Raw genomic sequence first — 26,711 nt, 5'->3', positions numbered from 1 at the left:
GAAACGACAGTTCTTGATTATCTTTTTTTGTGACAGTAGCCTTTATTGGCTAGAGTTCTTTTTGCCGTAAGTGCATAGGTGAATTGGAGACGTTTCGACTCATTAAGTCTTTTCTCCTGTGTTGAATGGGTTTTGGCAATAGCCTGGACGGGTTTTGCGATATATCAGAAGTATCCTCTCGAAATAGAATACAAGGAACCTGCACTTGAGAGGGAACGATTTGCGAAGTCATGATGCTGAGTTAGGGGGCCGTAGTGGCTGAGTCGGCGTGCCCAGGGTCTTGTAAACCAGGGCCTTGTCAGCTTTAACTCACTGACGGTTATTAACGTTAATGTAGGTTCTTGACTTCACGTGCGATGTAGGTTAATCCCTCTTGAATCTTGTCAACAGCTTAATTTTGTCTCGTAGAGGAGCACTTCAAACATCTACAAAACTGATTTACTTACGTAGACGACTGGAGTTTGAACTAATTATGCTCTCAATAATTAAGTGAATGTTTCCGGCGGTTGGAGTTTGAGACACAGGGGAACACGACGAAGCTTCATGGAGTGTGATGAGAGAGCTGGAAAATTTGGTTTGTCTCTTGTTACCTTGTGAACACAACGGAATTATGTGCAAATCTCTTGATCTAGTTTGTTTTGAATTATCGTGAAACAACGGGTGTTCCGTTAAGTTGATACGCCTATTCACTTCGTCGTCAGTGTTATTTCATCAGGCTATCAGTCAGCTCTTGCAATCCGTTGCAATCGATCAGTAAATGAGGAAGGAAGAATAAGCTGAAAGATACGCAAGAGCGCGTCCTTAGAAAACTCTCGGGACTCAACATTTATGTGAGCTCCTAGCCAAAAGGACATTTGTCTCACTTCGTTCACACCGTCCCACTGAAGGGTCTTAAGTAAATTTTGCAATGGGAGAATGTTAAATGGCTGTAAAATTAAGCAATCCGCTCACATTCACCCGCAACAACATAAACAGCGACTACCGCCGTATCAAGTCGTCGAGCCGAGGGGGGGGAAAAAAAAGACACCGCCAAAACAAAGTCCCCGCTGTCAGTGCCAAGGCTTCATTGCCAGCCGAATACAAATCTGTGTTGTTTGGGTAAAGGGAGATATGTCATAAAAATGAGTTTGGTGATAAATGAAAATTAAACTTGGAATCCTTATTGCAAATAATTTTCTACACAAATAAAAGATATCAACTGCTAGTGGTCTTTGATTTTTGCACACTCACTTGTCTAATTTAACTTGTGTGTTCATCTGGGGAACAAAATTCAGTCTGCAAAAAAAAAAAAAAAAAAACTTCTCCCCCTTTTCCCGAACATCTCAGAAATGAACGCCAGAATTTGGAAATCCGAAAATATACTGGTGAGTAGTAGATCGGGGGCCCATGTCTTTTAGAGCAAACTTTTCCTCAATGTTTTAGGAAAACCACGGGAAAACATTAGGCTCAATATCGTCTACGAAAGTGATCTATTCTGTTTTACATACGATAAACTACACATATTTCTGTTAATCATGATGAATGCTATAGAAATTGATTGCCTATGGGCTATATGATACGAAAAAAAAAAAAAAAAAAAAAAAAAAAAACTTAAATTACTGAATTGTCAGAATTAGGCTTTTGGGTATTCCACCGTGACCTGGAACTTGACATTTCGAACGTTTCGGAACGACATACTGTTCTTCAATCAGAAGATTAACCGTGAAAGGAATTTGCTTACTCTTGCGTCATCTATTGGAGCGAAGTAGATAGATAATATTACCGTTATAACGTCAGTTAAAAAAAAACATGCGCTCTCCTGCACCTGTATGGAGGGATTAAAAGACCAGGGTAGTATAAATATGCGTGTATCAGTGTTATCGTTTGTGATTTGAGAGTTCGCCAGTGGAGATGCGTGTACCCACGTGGCATCTTATGACATCAACATTCATTCACAGCATCACCCCGCTGCGTCTCATTCCCCTGATACTTTCTCCTGGTTGGAGTACAGTATAGGTTTTATCATCAGGCAAAAGATAAGACCAGAGAGGTCGTCTACTCTGTTGAGCTCTACGCCAGGCTAATCCGGATGATTGAATTATATCCATAAGAAAGTTTCCTGGAATTATTTTCTTATCATACCTACTAAAGATGTACAGAAGAAGGAAACATTTTGACGGGAAAATTTTTATTCAATATGATTAATCAATGAAGAAAACATGTTTTAGCTTTAGATATTGTTGCGAGTTGCTATCAAATTGGAACAATATTATTGTGACTGTAAGGGCATAAACAGATAATATTCTTAAGTTATTATTTAAAAATTAGCATTTGAAGGCAAATTCTATTTATATTTTCAGCAGGAAATTTAACCGCCTATAAATCGGTCGTTCCATGCGTCCCGGCAGAATCCAGGTGTTTTAAAAACACTCGAGAACCGTCGCGCGGTCGTGATGTAATTTGGCAACCCGTTAGAGAAGACCTTACTTCATATACATGAAGTCACTCTTTCGTGGACCTACTTAATTGGCAGTGAGACGCCTTAGATAGAGCAGTGATCGTCAAACAGTAGCTGAAATGGGTAAAGGGTAAGCGGAGCAACGTTATATGCTCCGTCGTGCAGCAGCAAAAGGTAGAAAACCACCAGCGTGGCTCAGTCGGTTAAGGCGCTTACCTGCCAGTTCGAAGTTGCGCTCGGGCGCGGGTTCGATCCCCGCTTGGGCTGATTACCTGGTTGGTTTTTTCCGAGGTTTTCCCCAATCGTAAGGTGAATGTCAGGTAATCCATGGCGAATCCTCGGCCTCATCTCGCCAAATACCATCTCGCTATCACCAATTTCATCGACGCTAAATAACCTCGTAGTTGATAGTGTCGTTAAATAACCAACTAAAAAAAAAATAAAAAAGGAAGAGGTAGAGAGCATACTCTCCAGCAGCCACGGATGCACCATAGTGCAGTCTCTTATCCACGGCTAAGAGATGCTAGCCCGAGAGTGCAGTGTGCTGATGACCACTGACTTAGAGTGAGATTGTACCGTGCGGCCTTTGCATTCAGAGTGGTCAGCACATAGATCAGCAAATTTCATAATAATATAGCAGCATTTTATGATATATACAGTCAAATGCTTTGGATAAATCACAGAAAATCCCTCCAACTTGTAATTTTTTGTTAACTGCTTCCAGATTTTGTCATTTAAACTAAATGTTGCCTTTTCTGTGCATTTATTTTTCCTAAATCCAAACTGTTCTGGGACTAAACTGTTGTATCTTTCTAGATGATGATATAATCTGTTACACATTACTAGGGCTAGGATTTTGATGACCTATAAATCATGAAAAAACTGTCCTAAAACAATGCATTTATGACCTAAAAATCTTTAAAAAATTCCCTTAAAATTCCCTAAAAATTGATCTTACATAATTGGCTTAGTAGGAAAAGAGATTTTGTACTACTTAATATTTAGACTAGTAATTAAATTAAATTTTACATAATTTTTTCTAAGCAGTACACTTTAATTAATTATTTTACCTAATGTAGTTTCCATGTATGATCGTTCACTTCTGCTTCGGCATGTGGAAGTGAGGTCAGCAGTCAGCTGGTCGGTCTTGGCCCTTCATGGACTGTAGTGCCATGGATTTACTTTACTTTTAGTTTCCATATAGTCCACCACAAGGCCACTCTTATCCGGAATTAGCAGGTAAAGAGGAATGTATATTGAAGGGGTGGTTGGACTTGATCCATTACATCGGGTGTACTACGTTAAAATGGCAATATTTGCGTAGAAAAACGATTAAAATATTATACAAAATAATGAGTATTAATGGACAAAATATTTAAAGAAAATATCAAAAGAAATAAACATTATTTTACATTAATAATGAGGATTTATGGCCAAAATTAAATGAAAATGCCTAGAAAATGACCGAATAAAACAAAAGATGCTCTTATGAGTTGAAACAGGCAAAACATGCAAAAAATGCCCTAACAAATATGTCTTAAAACACTGTTTATCACATAACATGTAAATATTGAAGCAGCTATGGTTTTGGCTTACTAGAAAAAAGATGCAATTTCATAAAAATCCTAGCCCTACACATTACTTTTGTGCGAGTTCGTGCGTATTTGCTTGTTTTCCGCACAGAACCAATACGCGGTAAGTGTGAATTACCACATTCAGTATTCCCAACGTAACACACATAACAATTTCCCTCTTCTTACCGCTTAAGCGCGACATTCATTTTACTGCTTTAGGCTTTTAACATATTTTTAGAGACGTTTAACATAGTAATAATTATAAATTGGAAACTTACCACTGCAATTTTACCTAAATTGCAATGTTAATTGTTGTTTTTAAATATTTGCAAAAATTAAGTAAAGTCTACTGCCCCACGAAACTTATTGCATTCCTGATGCAAGTAACATTAAGGAAGCCGTGAAAAAATCAACAAGATTCCAGATGCGGATGTTATTACTGCAATATGTTATATAAATAATATTGTTAAAATATTAAAATGAAAAATAAATCATTACATAACCTTACCGTTTGTTTTAAGTTCGCATTTATAGACTGGGGGAAAAAAAAAGACAGACGTATATTACGGCCTGCTGGAGTATAGTAAACACAGAAAACATTTTATAGCAACAATGTTGAAGAAAGATATTTTGGTTTTCCGAAGTTGCCGTCATTAAACAGAAACCAAGATGGAGATTTCATTGCAACTAATTAGAAATTCGTCTTTCAGGTATGTAATAAACGATCTTCGCACAAAATAATGTACTACGTTTCGCTTTTTCAATCTTTTCCTCGACCATGAAAACGTCAACATACCGCTCTTGTAACGTATATTACTATTTCAAAGACTTTGGAGAAGACTGGTAGAAGTGATATGGGTCTGTAATTTTCTGGAGACGTTCCAGTACTGTCCGATATATTGATTTGAGTAACTCTAGATTGTATGATGACTGTTGCTTCTATGATACGGCTTGGAAGCGTCTTTAAAATATATGACGCTCTGGAAAATGTTTGTTGAATTATTATTTCCAAATACCTCTGTGTGTAACATTTAACTTGCTTCCTTCTAAGAAGTGTTTTCTAGCAGCTGGGAGCCGCCCGCAGATGGACATCGCCGCAGACCAGCATAGCGATATGTGTGTACATACATGTTCTTGGTTTCAACAGACTCGAAGCGCCGGATCTACGACAACCGTCAGCACCAGCGCTCCGTCCCTCACACCACTAGAGTTCCACGAAACTTCAATTTCCGTGGATTTTTTGAGTCTCCGTTCCATCGGTTCTTTGGTATTTGAACAAGAGAGATTGCTTGCTGCCCTACGCCCTCACCTTTTATCCTTTTCATGGCCTTACTAATGATAATTCGTTTTGATTAATCATTGATTTGCTTTCCAGTAGAGTTGACTTCTTAACGTCGGAGTTTTTGCAATTTGTTTGGTTCGTCTTTACCTCAAAGTATAAGGTTAATGGCGTTAATTTGATGGCGGTTCGTGGCCTAGAGTGGTCAACACCTCTTAATTAAAACGATTTGCACGTTCTTTTCTCTGCTCCTTGAAACGAACCTGATTTTTTTTTCAAGCAAGGAATAGAGAAAAATGGATTCTGGTTGCGGGAAAATTCCCTCCCCCTCACCTGTTTTGCTTAGCAACGCGGGCAATGCTTGTACTCCTGTTTTCAAAAGCAGGCTGGAAGAGAGACTCCTTCCTCGTATTATTTTATAACAGCAAGCTGCGGACAGCACAAGTTTCTGCCTGTTGAAAGAAGTGTGCATGCTTAGTTTTTGGTCGCATGTTAAAGAATGTAAAATATTGATGTAAAAATCTGAAATTGGCGCAATTCGAACTTTGTAGTGTGGCTTTGTAGCTAAAAGGAGATGGACGCCAATGAGATATTACTTGAAGTGCATTTTAATTCTTTGAAACTCAGTTTTGTTTTATATATACAGGGTGTAACAGAATAACTATTCATAATTTTTATGATGTGATAGAGCACGTATGGGCGAATCCAGAAATGCATATAGAGTGTTAGTTGGGAGGCCGGAGGGAAAAAGACCTTTGGGGAGGCCGAGACGTAGGTGGGAAGATAATATTAAAATGGATTTGAGGGAGGTGGGATATGATGGTAGAGACTGGATTAATCTTGCTCAGGATAGGGACCAGTGGCGGGCTTATGTGAGGGCGGCATTGAACCTCCGGGTTCCTTAAAAGCCAGTAAGTAAGATAGAGGACATGAAAATTAACATATTTTCTTAATAAAATAGTGTCCGGAAATGCTTCGTATAAAAGATAAGAGCTCTTCACTCACATTTTGGCTGTATTTATGTTTCAGCTGTTCTTGTTACCATACAAATAATAATTGAAGTTAGTTTGTTGTTATAATAATTGAATTTAGTTTGTTGTTATATGTCGCAAAAAGATCTGTTTATTTAATTCCATGGTATTAAAACACATCGGTATACAAATATTGAAGTTGCAGACAGACATGCATATAAGGCATTTGGAGCAGCTTACGGCAATGATAATTTGGCAAAGCGAATCTATGAGGAGCAACACCCTCAGCGCCATATTCCTTGTTATACAACATTTTCAAGATTGGATCAACGTCTTTGAAATAGTGGTCAGATGTACATTTTCCGAATCGTTGGATAGGAAGAGCGGGTCCAGTTACTTGGCCGGCACGTTCCCCAGATATGACTCCAGTTGATTTTTGTGTTTGGGGTCATATTAAATCAATTGTTTATGAAACACCCATCCACACAGCAGAAGAATTAGTTGCTAGAATTATGCTTGTTTTTTGACGATCTTCGCAACCGACCACAGATATTTCTAAGGATTCGTCGTTGAATCACACGGAATTATACTTTTGTGTCAACAATGGCGGTCGCAATTTTGAGCAATTCCTATAGTTTGTCAATACCATTTCTCTAATATCTGGTATTAGATTAAAAAAAAGTTGCTGTGTAACCATAGAAAGTAAATAAAGTAACTTTCCAAGTTGAGATTCTTTCATTTTTTCCTTCATCTATCACTTGAAAACGAAGCGTTTCCGGACATTACTTTATTAAGAAAAAATGTTTAATTTCATGCCTTCTATCACATCATAAAATTAGGAATATATATATATATATATATATATATATATAGTTGGTCAACATATACAGTGGACTACATTTCTTAGGTATTGTCTTTGTAAATTCCTTTGAGAAATAATGCGTCGGAAACTATTTTTGAAAGAGGAATTTTAGGTTTCCAACCTTCTCTTTGAGACAATATTCCCAACGTTTCGAAATATTTGCAGGTCCACCATAAAGCTAGTATTGTTGAAATAGGTCAACTAAACATTAGGTTTCCTATAAATAGGACAATTATATTACCAACTAAAGAAAATATAGTAAGGAGATATGAGTATAAAAACGACGACGTTAAACACTATTATCTGTGTGCTATATCATACAACTTAAAAACTCGTATACAACGAGAGATAGGGTGAAAAGGTTCAGTAATATGATTACCGTAATATGTTGAACCTTTTTACAGAGGGCATTTAGGTAATAAAATTAGCGTATATAGAATTTTTTCTAGGCTATTTTACGACGCTGTATCAACATTTAGGTTATTTAGCGTCTGAATGAGATGAAGGTGGTAATGCCGGTGAAATGAGTCCGGGGTCCAGCACCGAAAGTTACCCAGCATTTGCTCATATTGGGTTGAGGGAAAACCCCGGAAAACACCTCAAGCAAGTAACTTGCCCCGATCGGGAATCGAACCCGGGCCACCTGGTTTCGCGGCCAGACGCGCTACCCTTTACTCCACAGGTGTGGATAGGAAATACAATTTCATGGGAAGATTTGTTGCAACAGATGCAGCATTGTTGAGATATTCTTGAACATATTTCCCTCTGGAATTGAGACATTTATCATACCATGGGATCGACAGAGAGGTGCAGACGGCTGTCACACACTAGTTCCGATTCTACACGGTAGCCTTAAGTACTTGTTTTGAAATTAACGTTTTATCTGCCTGCATGAGAATGTTTACTTGTTGGTGCAATAATCTTCCTGTAATTGATGTACAGTCATTTCGTGCTTACAAGTTGTACATTACAACTCAGTCGTGGGTGGGTATACATGCAGTCAAAGGTGGTCATATTGGCTCCAGGTGTTACAGTAGGCTGGACAACTGATCTCTAATGTGTATGTATTTTATTTAAGTTTTTTTTCAGTCGATATCATGAATTACAAAAATGCATATTAAATACATTCAGTGTTCTGACCAAAGGAAGATCTTTCACTGCAAATCAAGCTTTCTCCAGTCTTTCCTATATTCTACCTTCCTCTTTGTTTCCTCATATGATCCAAATATCTTAATGTCATCTATCATCTGATATCTTCTTCTACCCCGAACCCTTCTCCCGTTAACCATTCCTTACATACATCCTTCAGTAGGCAGTTTCTTCTCAACCAGTGACCCAGCCAATTCCTTTTCCTCTTCCTGGTCAGTTTCAGCATCATTCTTTCTTCATTCACTCTTTCCAACACAGCTTCATTTCGTATTTTGTCTGTCCACTTTACACGTTTTGTTCTTCTCCATATCCACATTTCAAATGCTTTTATTCGCTTCTCTTTACTTCGTCGTAATGCCCATGTTTCTCCCCCATACAATGCCTCAATGTCTCTTCCTTGGTTCTTTTTCCAGAGGTCCACAGAAGATGCTCCTTTTTCTATTAAAAGCTTCCTTGGTCATTGCTTTCCTCCTTTTCACTTCGTGGCAGCAGCTCATGTTGCTGCTTACAGTACACCCCAAGTATTTGAAGCTGTCCACTTGCTCTACTGCCTCGTTTATAATTCGCAAGTTTATTTTCTGTATTTTTTCTTCCTATGACCATGCTCTTCATCTTATTTGCATACTGCTCACAGCTAAAACACATTAAAATCTATTATATAAATTAAACAGGAATGAATATAATATATATATATATATATATTTTTTTTTTGTTGTTAATGACTACTAAGATTTATTACAAATCATCCGTCCTCAAGTGAGGTTGACCACTGGGATCCGGAATTAACAAACAGAAAAGATAAAGAGAAATGAAACTAGCAAAATAATGATTCGATTTGTACATTAAAACAGTGACAAAAACAGTGCACTGAAAAGCACTGCAATACCAAAAGACACAGGAAGTGTGTTGAACGTAATGAAAAAGAACCAGTACCATAAAAATCTGAACATTATGAAGATATTAACTCTAAGTTTAGCATGGATTTGTGTAGCCTACCATGTTGTTCGGCGCCAACACCCCAATTAATAAATTAAATAATCTACATTTTAGAGAATTTCTAGAAAAGTATATAGAAAATTAGTGGGTTTTCAGTGATAATGAAACACGAAAAAATACCAGATAATAGGAATATCTTGTACTACATTATGCACCAATAATGTCATGTGCTATTGAAAGAATTCTTGCAATATAAAATCATTTTAAGTGACATCCGCATATGTTCAAGTTCCGCAACTTACGAATGCACGTTACTATTCACTGCAAAGATCACGGCTCAAGCATGTGTTTACCAGTAATATGTGTTAGTGCTGTTAATTTATATTTAGTAGTAATCGTCGTAATGATGATGATGATGATAATAATAATAATAATAATAATAATAATAATAATAATAATAATAATATAATTGGACCAAATAATTTAATAATTAAAAATCCGCGCATTTTGTTAAGCTTCAATACTGTGAAATGCATTGTGGCTTTCGGGCAAATTACTATTTCTCACTTTTGGCTCTCCTCTAATTTGTAGTGAGTATCACTGTATATGCGGTTAATAAGAATATAATGGTGCGTTTCATTCAGACTATTAATTAGACTCTGGTTGTAATTCGTAGCTGGAATGAGCATGCCATAGGTGAAAGAGATAGGTCTAGAGGGTCCTCGTGTAGAGTTTTGGATAGCCAGGAATAACAAACCGAAGAGTATAGGTGATCGCTCTAGACAATAAATAGTCTTGATGACGGACCTGCAAATAATTTCGAAACGTTAGAGATATTAAATCTCAACACATGATTAACTGCACAAATTTTTTCTTAATATGCGTTAATTTTTCTGTCTAAAAAGTACGCGAAAACTTTGAGCTGACTTAACGTGAAATTTCTCGTGCATCGAAAGCGCCAAGCGTTAATGAGCTTTCACTACATTCGAATTAAATTGTTTTGTTCGGCCTTGAATGCGCCGTGACCTCCCATTGTTTTCGATTAACTGCCCTTCCGTATAAAAGGATGTAATGCTTCTGTGATTACCACAGCGTGGAGTTGAATTTGGTGGACCTAGGGTGAGGCTCCATGCATTTCATTTCCAGAGCTCGTAGTTAACGTTGAGGAGTAACATTTTGGATCTCAGTAGCTGCTTTCTTTTTCATTATCGCACTTTTCTACAGCAGTTGTAGTTTATCTGATGAATCGTAAGTAATGCAAAATACCAACAGTTTTGCTTGTTTTTGCTTCCTTTTCAAGATAAAAATTGTTTTATATGGAACACTTACAATCGACCAACACTTACGATGGAATAAACATATTACATATTTATGCAATAGATTACGTAAAACAGTTTATATCCCTGTTATACTTCGGTCATATTTACCAATTAATATTTTATGTCTTACTTATTTAGCTTTATTTCAGTCCATTCTCCAATATGGAATTTTAGGATGGGGAAATGCTTGTAATTCTAATCTCACTCCACTAATAATTATTCAGAAAAGAATAATTAAAATATGCCTTAATAAACCAATTGATTACTCATCCGAGCTTTTGTTCACTGATTTTAATGTTTTGAAAATTAAACAGATTTATTATATTGCCTTATTAAACTTCATACAAATAAAATCGTAATAAATTCAAATTGTATCATTATAAATATGGAACTAAAAGATCCGATTTTATACGACTAGAGGAACCAAAGTGTTTCAGAAGCACAGCTCTTAATCATGGTACCTACTTTGGTCCAAGGTTATATAATAAAACAATTGAAAAATACCCAAATTTGGAAAATTTTAGTATCAGAAATTTAAAAAATAGCGTTAGGAATTTAATTGTTAAAGAATATATGTTGATTTAATATATGTATGTATTTGTATGATTTAAATTGTTGAAATTGAAATTGTATTTTTAAAGTTAATTTATTCTTATAATTTTTTTTTCTTGACCCATTTTGTCACATATTTATCTTTGTTTGTGTTAAGTATGTGTTTAGATAACTCCTTCAGGGAAGAATTAAGCCTGTATTTTTGTACATGTTATTTTACTAACAATAAGCAATAAACTTCATAGTGTGTTTTGGGAAAGCCATTGATTTAATTTCCAAAATGCTTAGTCAATTTAAGAGAGCAGTGCATTATGATAATAAATGATTGAAAGAATTTTAGTTTTGTTCTTTAAATGTGCAGAAATTTGATCTGAGCAAACGTAACTTTTCGTTCTGTAAAGGAATTTTACAATATTACATTTGTTCGGATCAAATTTCTGCACATTTAAAGGACAAAACTAAAATTCTTTGAATGATTTATTATCATAATACACTGCTTTCTTAAATTAACTGAGCATATTTAGAGTTAAATCAATGACTTTCCGAAAACACACTATGAAGTGTTCCATATAAAACAATTTTTATCTTGAAAAAGAAGCAAAAACGAGCAAAATTGTATTAAATAATGACTCCCTGAAATTAATAACATTACTTACGGTTCAACCTGTATATATCAGGTTAGCAACTGAAGAATATTTTCACGATACAAACATTTTTGTATACCGAAGTTTTGTTTAATCGTGTTAAGTTGAAAATATTTTATGGCAGAAAGAAATTTATAATCAAGCGGTTAAATGGGCAACTTTCGTGCTCCTTTGTAATGAAATGTCAATATGACTTACGACTGACCAAGAAAATTAATTGTTCACGCGATATTTCTGTTCTGTCTAAGCCACATATTAGTAAGAATTACAACACTGTGTTATCTTATAGTTCAATTGAAAGACGAGGACTGTTTTACCCGACGTTCGAAAAATGCATAGACAGGCATTATTTTTATACCATGCAAAACGAATACTTTATCGAACTTCAGTAATACTCTCAGTACAAAAGATTATTTAAGTAGTAATATTTCTACGTAGAGCCTGAGTTATTTCAGAAACATTCACGGTTGAGATCTGGTCTTACTTAAAATATACACAAACGTTCTTGAGTTTTTCATATGACTTCCGTAGATATCTCGTAAGTATAACACTATGCATCAGGGATAAAATTAATGCGTCGAGACTAGAAAATAAGGAGTTTCAAAGGTTGTAACCGACAAATAATGAATTTTTTATTTTTTTCAGTATCTGAATATGTGGATCTTTCTGCTTAATTTGGCGTTTTTTTATTAAAATATTCTAATATTTACCATATGTACCGGTATTTAATATAGATTCAATAAAATAACGTATTTATGTTTTTAAGGAATAGTGTATTAGTCAAAAAGTGCCTGTCTGTCTAATTTTGAAAGTTTTATTATGTGAATATATGGATCATTCTACCTAATTTGGTGTTCGATGTATTAAAATGTTTACTATTTTAAAATAACTTTAAAAATATTTGTGCATTTATATTAAGTGAATGTTTACTTTAAACGCGATTTATTCAAAAGTGATTTTTTTTCAGTATATATGCCCAATTTCCTCAAAAGTATTATATACATCTATATGAAGTGTTTACTACATAATTCAAACAGTACTGTGAGGTGGACCAACTTTTGTTAAATTTTGTTAAATTGTTAATCTTTAAAGAAATAAATGTCTGAATATATTTTGTAATCAAATAAAAAATTATTAATTATAAGTGTGTTCAACAGGAATAAATAAATGTCCTGTAAAAAATCACATTTATAAGCCCAATAGTTTCTAAGATAATGGGGCATTCATATGACCTTTCTTAATGTTGATAAGATCGGGCCTTAAATCTCTCCTTGAATGTAACTCGAATGATATGGGATAGATAGCTACAGTGCGAGATTAGGATTGTATATTCATAACCCTTTACTGGAGTGTTAGGAATGTTATAGCCTACATTACATATCTTCACCTTTCATGGAAAATGAATGCATGGAACTTGTCTTACGCCTTCTAAACATTTTCAAGACACATTTACTGTGTTTTATAGTATGAAATCTTATTTTCTATAATGGCGTGTTATAAATTGAATGCTATTTACAAACGAGATCCATTCAAGTGACCATTGCACAATAAAACATATTTTATTAATTTTATAAGTTGTGAATGGCTGAATCGCAAGCGATGAAAATCTTGGATTCGACATGAAACAGTTTCTGCGTCAGTAGGGAACGTATTCTTTCTTCACAATTCAAAAAAAAAAACTCAGATTGCTTTGTTTATTGTATATTTTGATCCATAGTTTTAACTTCGAGGAGAATTTGATACTAGGTCTACTCATTGGCATTCTTGTTTGACCCTAACTTTCGAGTTTTCTATTCCTCACTAAGAACTTGAACAGATTTTTTGTGGAATATTAAGAAATGTTGGTCTAGATTGCTTTCATATTAATAAGGAGTAATCGGAGAGTTTTTTGTTAAATTGTAGCACAGTTTTTATAAGATACAAATTACCAAAATTTAATCCGTGCCAAAAATAAGAAACATTTTGTTCTCTCTCGCCAACTTTGTGTCTGTTTAAAAAGCGATGGAAGCTTTCCTAATCTTCGTCTGTACGAATCATAGGTGGAGTTATGGGGGGACATGGGGGCACTGCCCCCCCCCAAACTCGTCTGAACTTTTTTTTCTATTAACATTATAAAATATTGAATGCAAAAGACTTTTCTTGCTTTTGTATATGATTAAGATTCTGTGCTTAAATTGACGAATTAATGTCTTCAGATCATGTGTCTAGACTACAATATTTATTTTAAATTTCTGAATGCATAAGAATTTCTATGCTGGTACCTCGTTTGAGGAATGGAGGCACTGTAATGTTTCTTTTGCAACAGCCTGTACTCATGTGTTAGAAGTCTGCAGCGGCCATCTACTGAATTAGGTATTAGTGGGGGGGGGGGAAACACCATAATCCAAAGATTTTTTTTTTTTTTTACGAAAACAACCATTTTCCAGGAAGATGGTACGACGGTAGCATTTACAAATAATATCCCATTCATAAACAAAAGCAAGAAAATTCTTTTGAATTCAATATTTTGTAATGTTAATAGAAAAAAAAAGAGTTCAGACAAATTTTGGGGGAGGGGCAGTGCTCCCACATAATCTCCCATAACTCTGCCTATGGTTATGCCCTATTATAATTGAATCAGTCGGAGCTAAAAGGAACTAAGTCACTTTTCACAACTTTTTAGGAGAAGCAAAAAATATTCCACTAATAACACAAATATTATATTTTTATGTTATACATAGAAGACAAAAGAATATTTAAAAGTCTTAGTTCCTTCTTCCACCGTTCGATGCGCATGACATCAGTTGTTCAAATTGTTGCATAACCCAAAACTGCATATTTTGACTTAGTTCCTTTTAGCTCCGACCGATTCAATTTGTAGTAGACCTACAGTTGAAACCCTATTAAACTCGGTCCGAAACATCGTGGATATGAATGTAACACTGTAAGAAACATGCACCCCAAAAATACTTTTATTAAATGATCATATTCCGATATACTGTACCACGGTCAAGCTATAACAGGGGAGTAAGTAAATGATATCCCCGTAATCTCGTTATATCGGGATTCTTTGGTTTTGCTTTGCTCCCTCCCCCCAGGAAACGGTTCTTTCTCCGCCTATGGTGCGAATACGTTGATTTGTATTAAAGTGTATGCTTGTCGTATAAGGAGTGTTACTGCCCATTTCGTCACAGCTGACCAGTCATCGTGGAGCAACACACATAGTCATCCTTATTCCTTTGAGGTACAGAGTCAGATCAAGTGACTTTATCTTCATCTCAGACCGTACGGGAAGCTGGAAGTTGCTTGTGGGATAATCGCCAGTCTGAGATGAAGGTAAACGCAGTAGTTCTTATTCTGAAGGCAGATGGCGATTACCAACATTTTGTTGAAAGTATAGAAAACCGTTTGACTTGGCCACATTTAAGGGAGTTGGAATAGCATAGAGACCACATTTTCTTTGCTCAGTCTGTATCCCATCCTTTGTAAGGTTTTCGTACTGTTTGGCGCATCGTGGAAGTAGTAATCTCTCTCATATGTTCCTAATTGTGTGTGCATATTGCATGTTGCACAATGTAGGTCATGACAGAAGGCACAGATGCTGTGTCGCACGACATATTTGCAAATGGCAAGGTTAATTGATGCCGTGGTGCTACTGATTATCAAGGTTTCGATCTAAAGACCCTGGTGTCATTTCTCCTAATTAACATTTCTCTTGTAAACCAAGATCAAATATTAAGAAGTTACGAGTTGGTGGCTTAGGGACCACACATGCGTTTGTTTCACCTTGGTTATCGTTGGTTGGGTAACAATTCCTTTTTGGAATACACAAGTTTCCAAATGTGTTATTACGGTGCAAGATTTCCCTTTGCATATCATTCTAGGACGTAATAGTTGTTTTATTAACCTCGAAGGATTTGCGACGGCGCCATATTTACGTTTTAAAAACAAACTGACTATTACAAGGGCGCTCACAGGATACAATCTCAGTGGTAGCAAGATGGTTAGAAAATTATAGGAAATGGATGGACGAGAAGGGAGAAAATTGAACATGAAAAATAGCCATGAAATCTAAATTACCTTGCGCATGCATTCGTAGTTCAAAGCACTCGCTTTCGTCGAATTGTTCACAGAGGGTTTGAGGAAACATTTATCATTCATGTAGAGAAAAATTAAAATCTCAGTGGTAGCAATTGCTACTACTGGCTGGCTACCCCCTGTGGACGCCCTTGCACTATTACCATCAATACTGCGACCATCACCGAAAATCTACTACAACTACCACCACCACTACTACCACCACCACCACCACCACCACCACCACCACTTGAAATAAAGCTACGAGATAGAAATAATTTATTACCTTTGTAGTTATCGTCTAATTCAGGTTCTGGCTGATATGTACATCTATTATCAAGCAGTACATCTCACTTGACGACATGTGTCAGAGGAAGAGCAATTATTTGTATGCGTCTGAAATCTGATTAGTGTAATATGTAGCTAGTCGGCGATGTATGCAATGGAAGGGGAAAGGAACTGGCCACCCTACTCCATTATCTCCTGGCCTAGTTGCCTCATAAGTGGTGCTTTATTGGCATCACTTGCGAGTTTCAGACCTATCTTCGGACAGTTGACTAAACAACAACCACCTTTGCAGTACCACGTATTATATTTTGAAGTTACTTTTGGGGTGGAAAGCAAAAGGAAAAATATTTATGAAGCAGAACGAGGTTTATATTTTCAATGTGGACCAAGGGTTAACAGTAAATAGGGTTGCCAACTTTTTTTTTTTTTTTGAAGAAAATACGTGAGACTAAGGAATCGTCAGAATTTCACATAGAAAATGTATAAATTATTCAGTTCAATTAAAAAAAAAAAAAAAAAAAAACGTTATTCTACACTTTGATAGTTAAGCTTAAATTAAGAGTATTTCGAGACAGATTTTTAAAAAATTCTCTGCATGAGTAATTGAAGTTGAGTGTGATTTGCAATTCTCAGTTGATTAGATGTATCATGCTCCTGTTTCAAACATCTGTCCGCTTATTGTTCATGAGAAAAAAACACCATATCTCTCTCTCTCTCTCTCTCTGTCTGTCTGTCTGTATTACTACCTGTTAAGCTTAGAACAAAACTCACCAGTTTTTCCAAATTTCCAATATTAACATTTTTATTTTAACCTGGTCAGCATTGAAAGCCATTTCTGCCAAGCATTTACCTCCTATAGAGATTGCACATTTTAATACATCTCTGGAACAACAAAATTCATAATGTAAATCATCTTTATTCACGGCAAAATTAAATGTTTGAAATAAAGCTTTTACATTACGAAAGAATATGGGAGAAAAATGCTCGAAGAGAAGAAAAATACCAGAGCCGGAAGACTATTGAAAATTACTGCAAAATACAGGAGATCGCAGGAAATACTGTGAGGATTGGCAACCCTAACAGTAAATAAATAAAAATTAATTAATTTCTGTCCTTAAAAGATTATTTATGAAACCCAAAAAATACTGAAAATATTATCTGCGCGTAATTTTGTAGCTGTATGCATTATTTACAGAGAATGTAAATGCCATCTTGAAAATTAGTTTATTTCCTAGCGTCTCTGAGGATTATATGTAGGTACTAATATTCTTCTGGGTTAATTAATTGCCTCTAAACTTAAGACTTCTAAAAAAAATTATGATTCAAGTACTTAATTCCATGAACTTCATACAAAGAACAATAAATAAGATGGTATTATTTGCTTACACTGTCATTTATTTTATATGTTCAAAGATTAAAGTTTAAAATATATTTTTATAATGACGAAGCGCTCTTTACTCGTGTCATATTAACGAAGGAATACTAAGAATTGTGTTTTATTATGTGTGTAAGTCTTAAAACCAACAGACATTTCTTGTGATGAGATAATGCACATTGCATGAAAATATGTCAGTATCAAATGTTAAGTGAAGTTGTTTTTCTCTTAATAGCGTATATGAAATGTGTTTCGTAGAATTTGTAACTCAAAGGAATTATTGTCACATTTACGTTATTTTATAGAATCACTCTCACATTCAAATCTTAATTATCTACATGTATAATGAATTAATATAGCGATATTAAATATGTATTCTTGAAACATTAATTACCGTACAGCAGGAATTTGTGGTCTCTTTTAAGTCTAAAGAAACACGAACAAATGGTATGGAATGCTCTCTTTTATTTTAATACAGTTTTTTTCCCTGCATGATGTCTCACACTCTTAAAGTATCGAAATTGTTAAAAACTTTCTAGAGCTGTTTCTTAAATACAGGGTTTCGAGATTGAATGCTGGGGTTTTACGAGTTCACTGTGAAGCATGTATTATTTGTAAATTAATTCAATAACTCAAACAGTTTGCTTTTACGTAATTGTTGCGTATCTTAGTTCTGTGTTCAGAGTCCTCAGAAGTCTGTTCCACGCCGTAGTCTACAGTTAGATATTTCTAAGTCAACAGTGCATGACGTCATGTGAAAGAGATTTAAATTACATCCCTATAAAATTCAACTCTTGCATGCAATAAAACCACAAGATAAGTTGCTTAGGGCTAAATTCGCTGCTACCATGCTACAAAGAATTGATGATAAACAAGAATTTCTAGAGAATATCCTCTTCTTCAATGAGACCACGTTCCATGTAAATGGTTGTATTAATTCGCACAGTTGTGTAATTTTAGCCTGGAAAATCTACATATGATACATGAACACATTCTAGATTCTCCTAAAGTCAACGTTTGGTGTGGCCTAATGCACAACAAGATTTTTGGTCCATTCTTTTATTTGATGAAACGAACATCAACTCCATTGCATTACATGGATATGCTACAGAATTTCCTATTTGCTCAAATTGAGCAAATGAAAATGGAGTTGCAAATCATCTTTCAACAAGATGGAGCACCATCCCATTTCGCAAACCATGTCTGAGAAGAGTTAAATCATAGATTTCCAGAACGATGGATTGGCAGAAATGGACCCATCCAATGGCCCGCTAGAAGTCCGGATCTTACTCCATTGGACTTCTAACTTTGGAACTATGTCAAGAGTGAGATCTACAGTGAAATAATTGAGAATCTTGGTCACATAAAACGAAGAATCAGACAAGTAATCACAATATTTACGTCAGATGTTCTTGTCAGAGTGTGGGCTGAAATTGAATTTCGCTTAGACGTTTGTCATACTGGTAATGGTAATCATATTGAAACTTACTAACGTTATTTGGAAACTGTTTGAGTTACTGAATTAATTACAAGAACCTTCAATACATTACACGTAATACATTCTTCACAGTGAACTCGTAAAACCCCATCATGCATTCTCGGAAATCCTGTATAATTAATAAGTTCTTTTCCTTCCCTTCGTTAAATTGTAATACAGAGGAAATAAGTTTCTTGTATTGTACATACAGTAGTAATTAAGTGCAATAAAGTTTGTCCTAAAATATGCAATTGTAATTAAAACAGGACTTTCAACAAAACTGTGTGGTAACTTGAACTGTCATGGTGCTTGCTGAAATGAATTCCTACCTAGCATTAATTGCTTACCTTATTTTTTCATTAACAGGGACTTGTCTAACATTTGGTATTCAGAGGTTTGTGTTGAAGGTGGCAGTTTGGAGCTATCTTTGATTATCTTAACCAGCATAGTAACTATTTCTAACTAGCATACGAAATATTTATCTTTGTTAACTCTAATACTGTGGGTAAGGTTTTATATTATAACCAATTAACAGGCATTCCAGATCATTTATTGAGAATTTATGTAAAACTGCAATTTGTTCTCTAGATTTCAGCTCCGTTAAGTGATGTTAAAAATCTCTGTGACCAGATAGATATATTCAGCTGCTATATTACTCTCCAACATTCCTTTCTCATTGGTTAAATTTTTAATAAAAAATTTGAAGTAAGTTATAAATGATTTCGGGAGCATGATTTTGAACCCCATAGGTAAAATATTCCGGTAATAGAACTGTAGAGTTAAAGAGATTGTAAAATGGGTAGACATTTTCTTAACCTTAGACTCCTTATTGTGCATCTAAACGGTTCAACTTTTCTTACAACTTTTACGCATTCAAGCAATGCATGCAAGAGTAAATGAAATGCAGTCAATTGTACATGCTTTTTCCACTAAAAATGAGAGTGCATGCGGCAATTGAAAGCTACCGATCGCCGGTGCAGCTGATTATTCTGAAAATGACAGCAAGCTTTATTGAAGATTACAAGTGCCTATGGGGTGTTCAACCACAATTTTGCGAATCAAATTGGCCTGAGTATCGGATTTATATTTAATATTTATTAATTATTACATATACGTCGTGAAGATGACGTCCAATACGGCACACCGTATAGACACAAAATTTGGATGCGTGTTAATTGAACTTCGTTTTCAACTAGATTCTTTCAATATTCTCCTCAGATTGCACGCGGAAACACATGGAAAACTGAACTGTGTAGATGCATCTTTAGACATTCAGAATTTTCCTGTGAATTGGACTTGGAGGGGGTGGGGGACACATAGGAAGGCAATAAAGCTCAGTTTTTTCAATCCATTTAAACTGTGTTGAGTAACTGTTTCATTGATTTTTTGGTGTTAGTGTCTTATTCATACGACATGGTACTCTGATTGGTGGACTTGATTGCAAGAGAATCAGGAGAACTTTAAGAAAATTGTCATTTTCCACCACAAATTCTGTCTTGGAACTCAACTGTATTTGCATATAAGCGCCAATTGGTGAATGAACTCGTAACTAGATTAAGATGCACAGTTTTATTATCTGAAATACACAATTAAGAGTGATACATACAGATAAGACCAGAAGTTCAAATGAGTAAGCCATGTAAACAGATTTGAAATGTCATTGCCACGTTATTTATCGTATATTTCACACACTCTTGCTTCCTCCATTTTTTCCCCTCAATGATTGGTCTATATTCACTGAAGTTGGGTCAAAATCAGAATTTCCAAATTAAAGTATTGTACAGAGTCATTTGAAATCAACGCATGTACAAACTAGCGTATTAATAACATGGTATGGTATAGTTTTATATAATATTACACTGTGTTTGTTAAATTTTTATACTACGTTTCTGTGATCTGTCTTCATTACAATGTTCATAAGATATTATTATTTTATTGCTTCCTCAGATTTTGAGGTTGCCCATAGACAAAGCATACCAGATAATAATAAATTTACATAATACTATAGTTACTTAATTCTTTCGAAATTTTTGGCCTGAAGATTGTGTTTTAGACAGTTTCAGTGTATGTTTTCTGTAATTCACAAGCATTGAATATGTGTAATTGAATATAAATGCTAGTCTGTTAATACTCATGAATCCTTGGCAGTAATATTGATTTTCGGTATTCTACGGTATTTCTAATGGTGTGTATTTCTAATTTTGTAGAAAAGAAGCGTCGTGTGTATGACCAGTATGGTAAGGAAGGACTGTCACAGACACCTCGAGGTCGTTCCAGGCACCATGGTGCAGCTCCAGATGATGATTTTGACATCCCAGGTTTTGGCTTCTCATTTTCTTTCCGTGATCCGGAAGAAGTTTTCAGAGAATTTTTTGGTGGGCGTTCGCCATTTGATGATCTCTTAGCAGGTAAAATGATTGATATTTTATATTAGACAACTGTATGATTGATATTCTATATTGGACAACTTGATATTTTATATTGGATAACTGTTTATTAATGAGCTTCTCTCCTCACAACCCTTCGTCTTCCCACTTTTTTTCCCCTCCCTTTCACATATCATATATATCTTGATGATGATGATGATGATGATGATGATGATGATGATGATGATAACTCAATCTTCATCTTAATTTCCTTCACGACCATCACCAAAACTTGTGAAAATTCAGAAAATGTAAATATTCTTATGTTCTCTAAAGATGTTGGTTCTATTAATTGAAAATTAGTTATTTAAAAATGCGTTCATTTTTAATTGAATAATATTTAGAAATACTTTAAACGGAAATTGCACGTACTAGTGATATCAACACAGCACATTTGCAACAAATTTTCGCCAAAGTAATAATTTTAATTGTTATTAGTTATTATATAAAATATAGAATTAGTTATCATAACCAGCATTTAGGGAAGGAAAAATAAACAAAATGGAACCAGTACTTCACTATTATTTTATGGCTAGAGTTATAATGGCAGAATTAGAAGAAGTTTTAAGAAAAGCCAAAAACAGAAAGTGTCCCGGACAAGATAATTTAAATGTTGAACTTTTCAAGTATTGTGGACAACAATTAAAATGAATATTACTGGATCTCTTCAACAATATTTGGCATGGCCTTAAAATACCATCCGACTGAGAAACTGGTTTAATAATTAACATACACAATAAAGGACGGAAAAACACATGTGAAAACTACAGATATGTTACACTCACTCAACGGCTTCCAAACTTTATGCTAATACATATATTGAAAACTAGATTAATAGCAACCAGTGAACTAATTCTAAATGAAGAACAATGTGGCTACAGGAAGGGGAGAAGTAAAACAGATGCCATATTTAGTCTCCAACAAATTATCGAGAAAAAAAACGAATTTAATCTTCCATTGTATCTACTATTCATTGATTTTGAAAAGGCATACGACAGTTTAAATCAAGACAAACTTTGGAATATATTAAAGGAAGAACACATAGATCAGCATTTACTAGAGACAATACAAAGCTTATATCAGAATTCAAAAGTTCAAATAAAATTAACAAATGGTCAAATATCGGAACCCATCTACACCAATAAAGGTGTCTAATAAGATTGTGGTTTATCTCCACTTTTATTCAACGTGTGCTGTATATCATCAGAATAATTCAAGAAAGGAATAAATTTATCAGTAATGGTATACAACTAACAAGGAAGAAATCAGTCCAAACAATACTGTATGCCAATGATCAGGTATTTCTATCAAATTCTGAAGACTGACTGAAGATTGCAGCACATCAATTATATAAAATAGCAAGCGAATACGACATTAAAATTTCCACCTCAAAAATAAAAACAATGGCAATGTGTGGGAAAAACATTCAACGTGTGAAAATTGAAATAAATGGGGAAATAATAGAAAAATTTTCTGAATTTACGTACTTAGGAAATTTATTTGCAGAACATAAAACTGATCTGGAGTCAAATTACAAAAATATAATAAAACACGTTATTAGAATACATTTTGGCAAACAGAAAACAGTGGATACAAAGTTAAGATTACACAACATAACGTCAAAAGCAGCACTCAGTTATGGAAGCAAAATTTGGATATTAAATAAACAAATTCACGGAAACTTGAAGCAGCTCAGATGCGTTTTTTAAGATTGTTACTGGGTATAACGAGGTTGGACCATAAAAGGAAGATAGATATCCAAAAACATTAAGTTCCTTGTATAACTGAAGAAATTCAACAATATCAGCAACAATGGAAGAACGACATACAAAGTATGGAAAGGGAGAGATCTCCAAGATTAGCCTCAGCATATAGACCAAGAGGACACAGAGATCAAGGAAGACAAAGACATCGATGGAGAGATGAAGGTCATCTTCCTTAAATTTAATTTTATCGTTACAGATCACATGGTCTAAAACGAAGAAGTTCGTGATGGTGATGATGATTATTATTATTTTATTTTATTTTATTTTATTTTATTTTATTTTATGATAGTTTAATTCACATTAGAATTATGGAGTTAGTGCACAAAACTTCTTACATTAAAGCTGTAGAGTTGGTGCACAAAACTTCAATTACGACTTCATCTTCGACTATTTTATTAATTCTTATGTATAAATAATTGATATACCATAAGATATTTCATCACGACCACAGGAAATGTCAACTATTTTGTATATTTTAAAAATGTTTCAAATGAATCTAAAAAAAAAAAAAATTCTAATTGGAGAAATCTTCCCGAGAACCTCGTAAATCACTGTAACCATGTTTAGATCTATCACTGGTTATGTTTGTTTAAACAAACATCTCTGCAAGATTTGAATAACCACTCCAAATTGTCAGCTATGCCATTAGGAAGTAGAGATGGATATGTAATAACACATAGAAATCTGTGAATTTCTTAAGACACATCATGATGTAATATCAAAATATCGGGATGCAAGAAAGAGAATAGCTTCATTGCTAAATCGAGAGCATTGGATGCAATATGTGCATACATGTGTATATGTATACATGCATGCACGCACGCGCGCACACACACACACACACACACACACACACATACACAGGGTAAACTGTAAATAATGCCATTAATTTCAAGATATTATTCTTCGAGATATTTCAAACAAAAAAGTTACATACAGTTTTGCTCGTTTTTTTTTTTTTTCTTTTTATTCTGCAAAGGAATTTTAAAATGTTATATTTGTTTGGATCAAATTTCTGCACATTTAAAGGACCAAGCTAAAATACTTTAGATCATTTATTATTATACAGTAATGCACTGCTCTCTTAAATTGACTGAGCATATAGGGAATTAAATCAATGACTTTGCCAATACACACTATGAATTGATAATGGATCACTGGAGCAGAATTCCTGCATGGAAATATCATATATACTTCGGTACATCACAGTTAATTCCCGATTTACCACGAAAATCGTCTGTAGCTGCATTTAGATTGGCAACAGGCCATGATTGTTTGGCCAGACACCTGCATAGAATTGGAATATATCAGTCCCCTAACTGTCCATTGTGCAACTCAAACCAAGAAATGGATTCCGAACACCTCAAAATCTGTGCTTCAGTGGCTGGTCATGATAATATCTTTGAAAAATATTGGAGTGCAAGAGGTCAAATGACTTTATTGTCAAACGCCTGGCATTAGAAAACAACAACAACAACATCACAATAACACATTATGAAGTGTTTCTTATAAAACAATTTTTATTTCGAAAAGGGAGCAAAAACGAGCAAAATTGTATTAAACTTTTTTGTTTGAAATATCTCAAAGAATAACCCCCTGAAATTAATGACATTACTTACGGTTCACTCTGTACACGCGCGCACACACACATATATATTATTTTAATATTAAGTCTAGACTATTGCAAGAATCAGTTCTTAAAGTTGTTGTTATCCAGGGCTCAGATATCTTAGCAATGAAGCCATCAGCTGTCTTGTAGTCCAATATTTTTTGTGGATGTTATGAGTGTTCGAAAGAGACTTGCAGATTGTTTCTGTCCATTGTTTCATCCCTTTCACATAGAACACGATCTGGTGATGAGATAATGTCTGTCGTATGTTTTGCCAGGCAGTCTGTCCAGTCAGAAAACGAAGAGCTATTACAGCAGAATTCCTTCGATTATTTAGTGTGAGGTTAGGGTTGAGCAGAAATTGTTCCCATGCACGATCTTTAGATTATTAAGTACTGGAGGTAAAGCTAAAAAGTGACTCACATCGTAGCGAAATATATTACTTACAAATCGTTTTTAAAGAACCTGGAGGTTCATTGTCGCCCTCACATAAAGCTTGCCATTGGTCCCTATCCTCGGCAAGATTAATCCAATTCCTACCATCGTATCCCACCTCTCTCAAATTCATTTTAATATTATCCTCCCATCTACATCTCGGCCTCTCCAAACGTCTTTTCCGCTCAGGTCTCCCAAATAACACTCTATATGCATTTCTGGATTCACCCATACATGCTACATGTCCTGCTCATCTCACATGTCTGGATTTAATGTTCCTAAATTATGTTAGGTAAAGAATACAATGCGTGCAGTTCTGTGTTGTGTATCTTTCTCCATTCTCCTGTAAATTCATCCCTCTTAGCTCCAAATATTTTCCTAAGCAACTTATTCTCGAACACCCTTAACCTCTGTTCCTCTCTCAAAGTGAGAGTCCATATTTCACAACCATGCATTGTCTTTTCGGAATTTACTTACAAACCTATCTCATTACTTGGTTCAAGTAAAATTCCCGTGTTTTCCCTAAGTTTGTGGATTTTCTCCTAACATATTCACCATAAACAAACAGCTGAGGTAACCGCTTCAATTCCAAACCCTCTTTGTTTTCCTGGCGTTTCCTAATGTTATATTGTAGAGAAAAGTTAAAAAGTAAAGGTGATAGTGCATCTCGTTGCTTTAATCCTTGATGAATTGGAATAACATCAGACAGAAACTGGCTGTACGTTTCACTGAGAGACATTTTAATTAATCGAACTAGCTCCTTGGGAATATCAAATTCAATCAGAATATTATATAAGTATCTCTCTCTCTCTCTCTTCCCACACATCCCATCTCTCCCCTCCCTCTTCCTCCGTTTCTCCCCCTCTCTCATTATATTGAAATCAGTATGTTTTTTACAAACTCTTCACCCAGATTCCTTGACTCACCTTCCACAAACCTGGTTCATACGTAGGTTATGTGAAATTATTTCACAACTATATTGAAATGAGTGATGGCATCTTTGCTATTTCTTACGTGGCTGGACTTGTTGATTGAAGGGATGAACAGAGGCCATGGACACCATCGCAACTCTCACCCACAGAACACCATTAGTTCTCAGTTATTCAACCCATTCAATCCACTAGGCTTCGGTATGACAGGCTTTGATGACTTGTTTGCTGCGAGCCAGACAGGAGGTGCTGGCTTCACCTCATTTTCGTCTCTTAGTAACTTCAGTGGACCAAGTGGTGGCGCAGTGAAGAGAACATCCACTTCCACTAGATTCATCAATGGAAAGAAGATAACAACAAAGAAGTAAGTTCTACTTTAATAACAGACAGATGCATTAACTAATAGGGATATCTTATGCAAAGTTTTACTGTTAGATGGCAGGAGCATTCCATGTGGCGCAACTTGTTGTAGGGCTATATTATGTCATATGCTGCAGTTCATTATGTTCTTCCGCTTGTTGGTTTTCTGTGCGTGTCAAAATTATATTTATAATTATTTTGTATAACCGAATATAATTTAATATAATTCAATATTTTCTTATCTCATAATTTAATTTAATTTACAAT

The 26,711-nt window shown here is 34.9% G+C and overlaps 1 protein-coding gene across 3 annotated transcripts in view; it reads left to right on the top strand.

The window, feature by feature from the left end:
• The window catches only part of LOC138701185 (dnaJ homolog subfamily B member 6-B-like), a 461,685-nt gene that overhangs the window by 429,610 nt on the left and 5,364 nt on the right, over positions 1–26,711 (top strand). For 2 of the 3 annotated variants that reach the window (XM_069827814.1, XM_069827815.1), the window contains 3 exons: positions 5,159–5,278; positions 21,127–21,327; positions 26,193–26,448. In XM_069827814.1, the coding sequence (XP_069683915.1) occupies positions 5,159–5,278; positions 21,127–21,327; positions 26,193–26,448 (577 nt within the window). The remainder of the gene's footprint in view (positions 1–5,158; positions 5,279–21,126; positions 21,328–26,192; positions 26,449–26,711) is intronic. The other variant, XM_069827816.1, reaches the window with a different exon arrangement.

The sequence above is a fragment of the Periplaneta americana genome, chromosome 6 (assembly GCF_040183065.1).
Source record: "Periplaneta americana isolate PAMFEO1 chromosome 6, P.americana_PAMFEO1_priV1, whole genome shotgun sequence".
In the NCBI taxonomy this organism is placed as follows: Eukaryota; Metazoa; Arthropoda; class Insecta; order Blattodea; family Blattidae; genus Periplaneta; species Periplaneta americana.
Note: the sequence above shows the minus strand (reverse complement) of the source record. Positions and strands in the feature narration are given on the sequence as shown.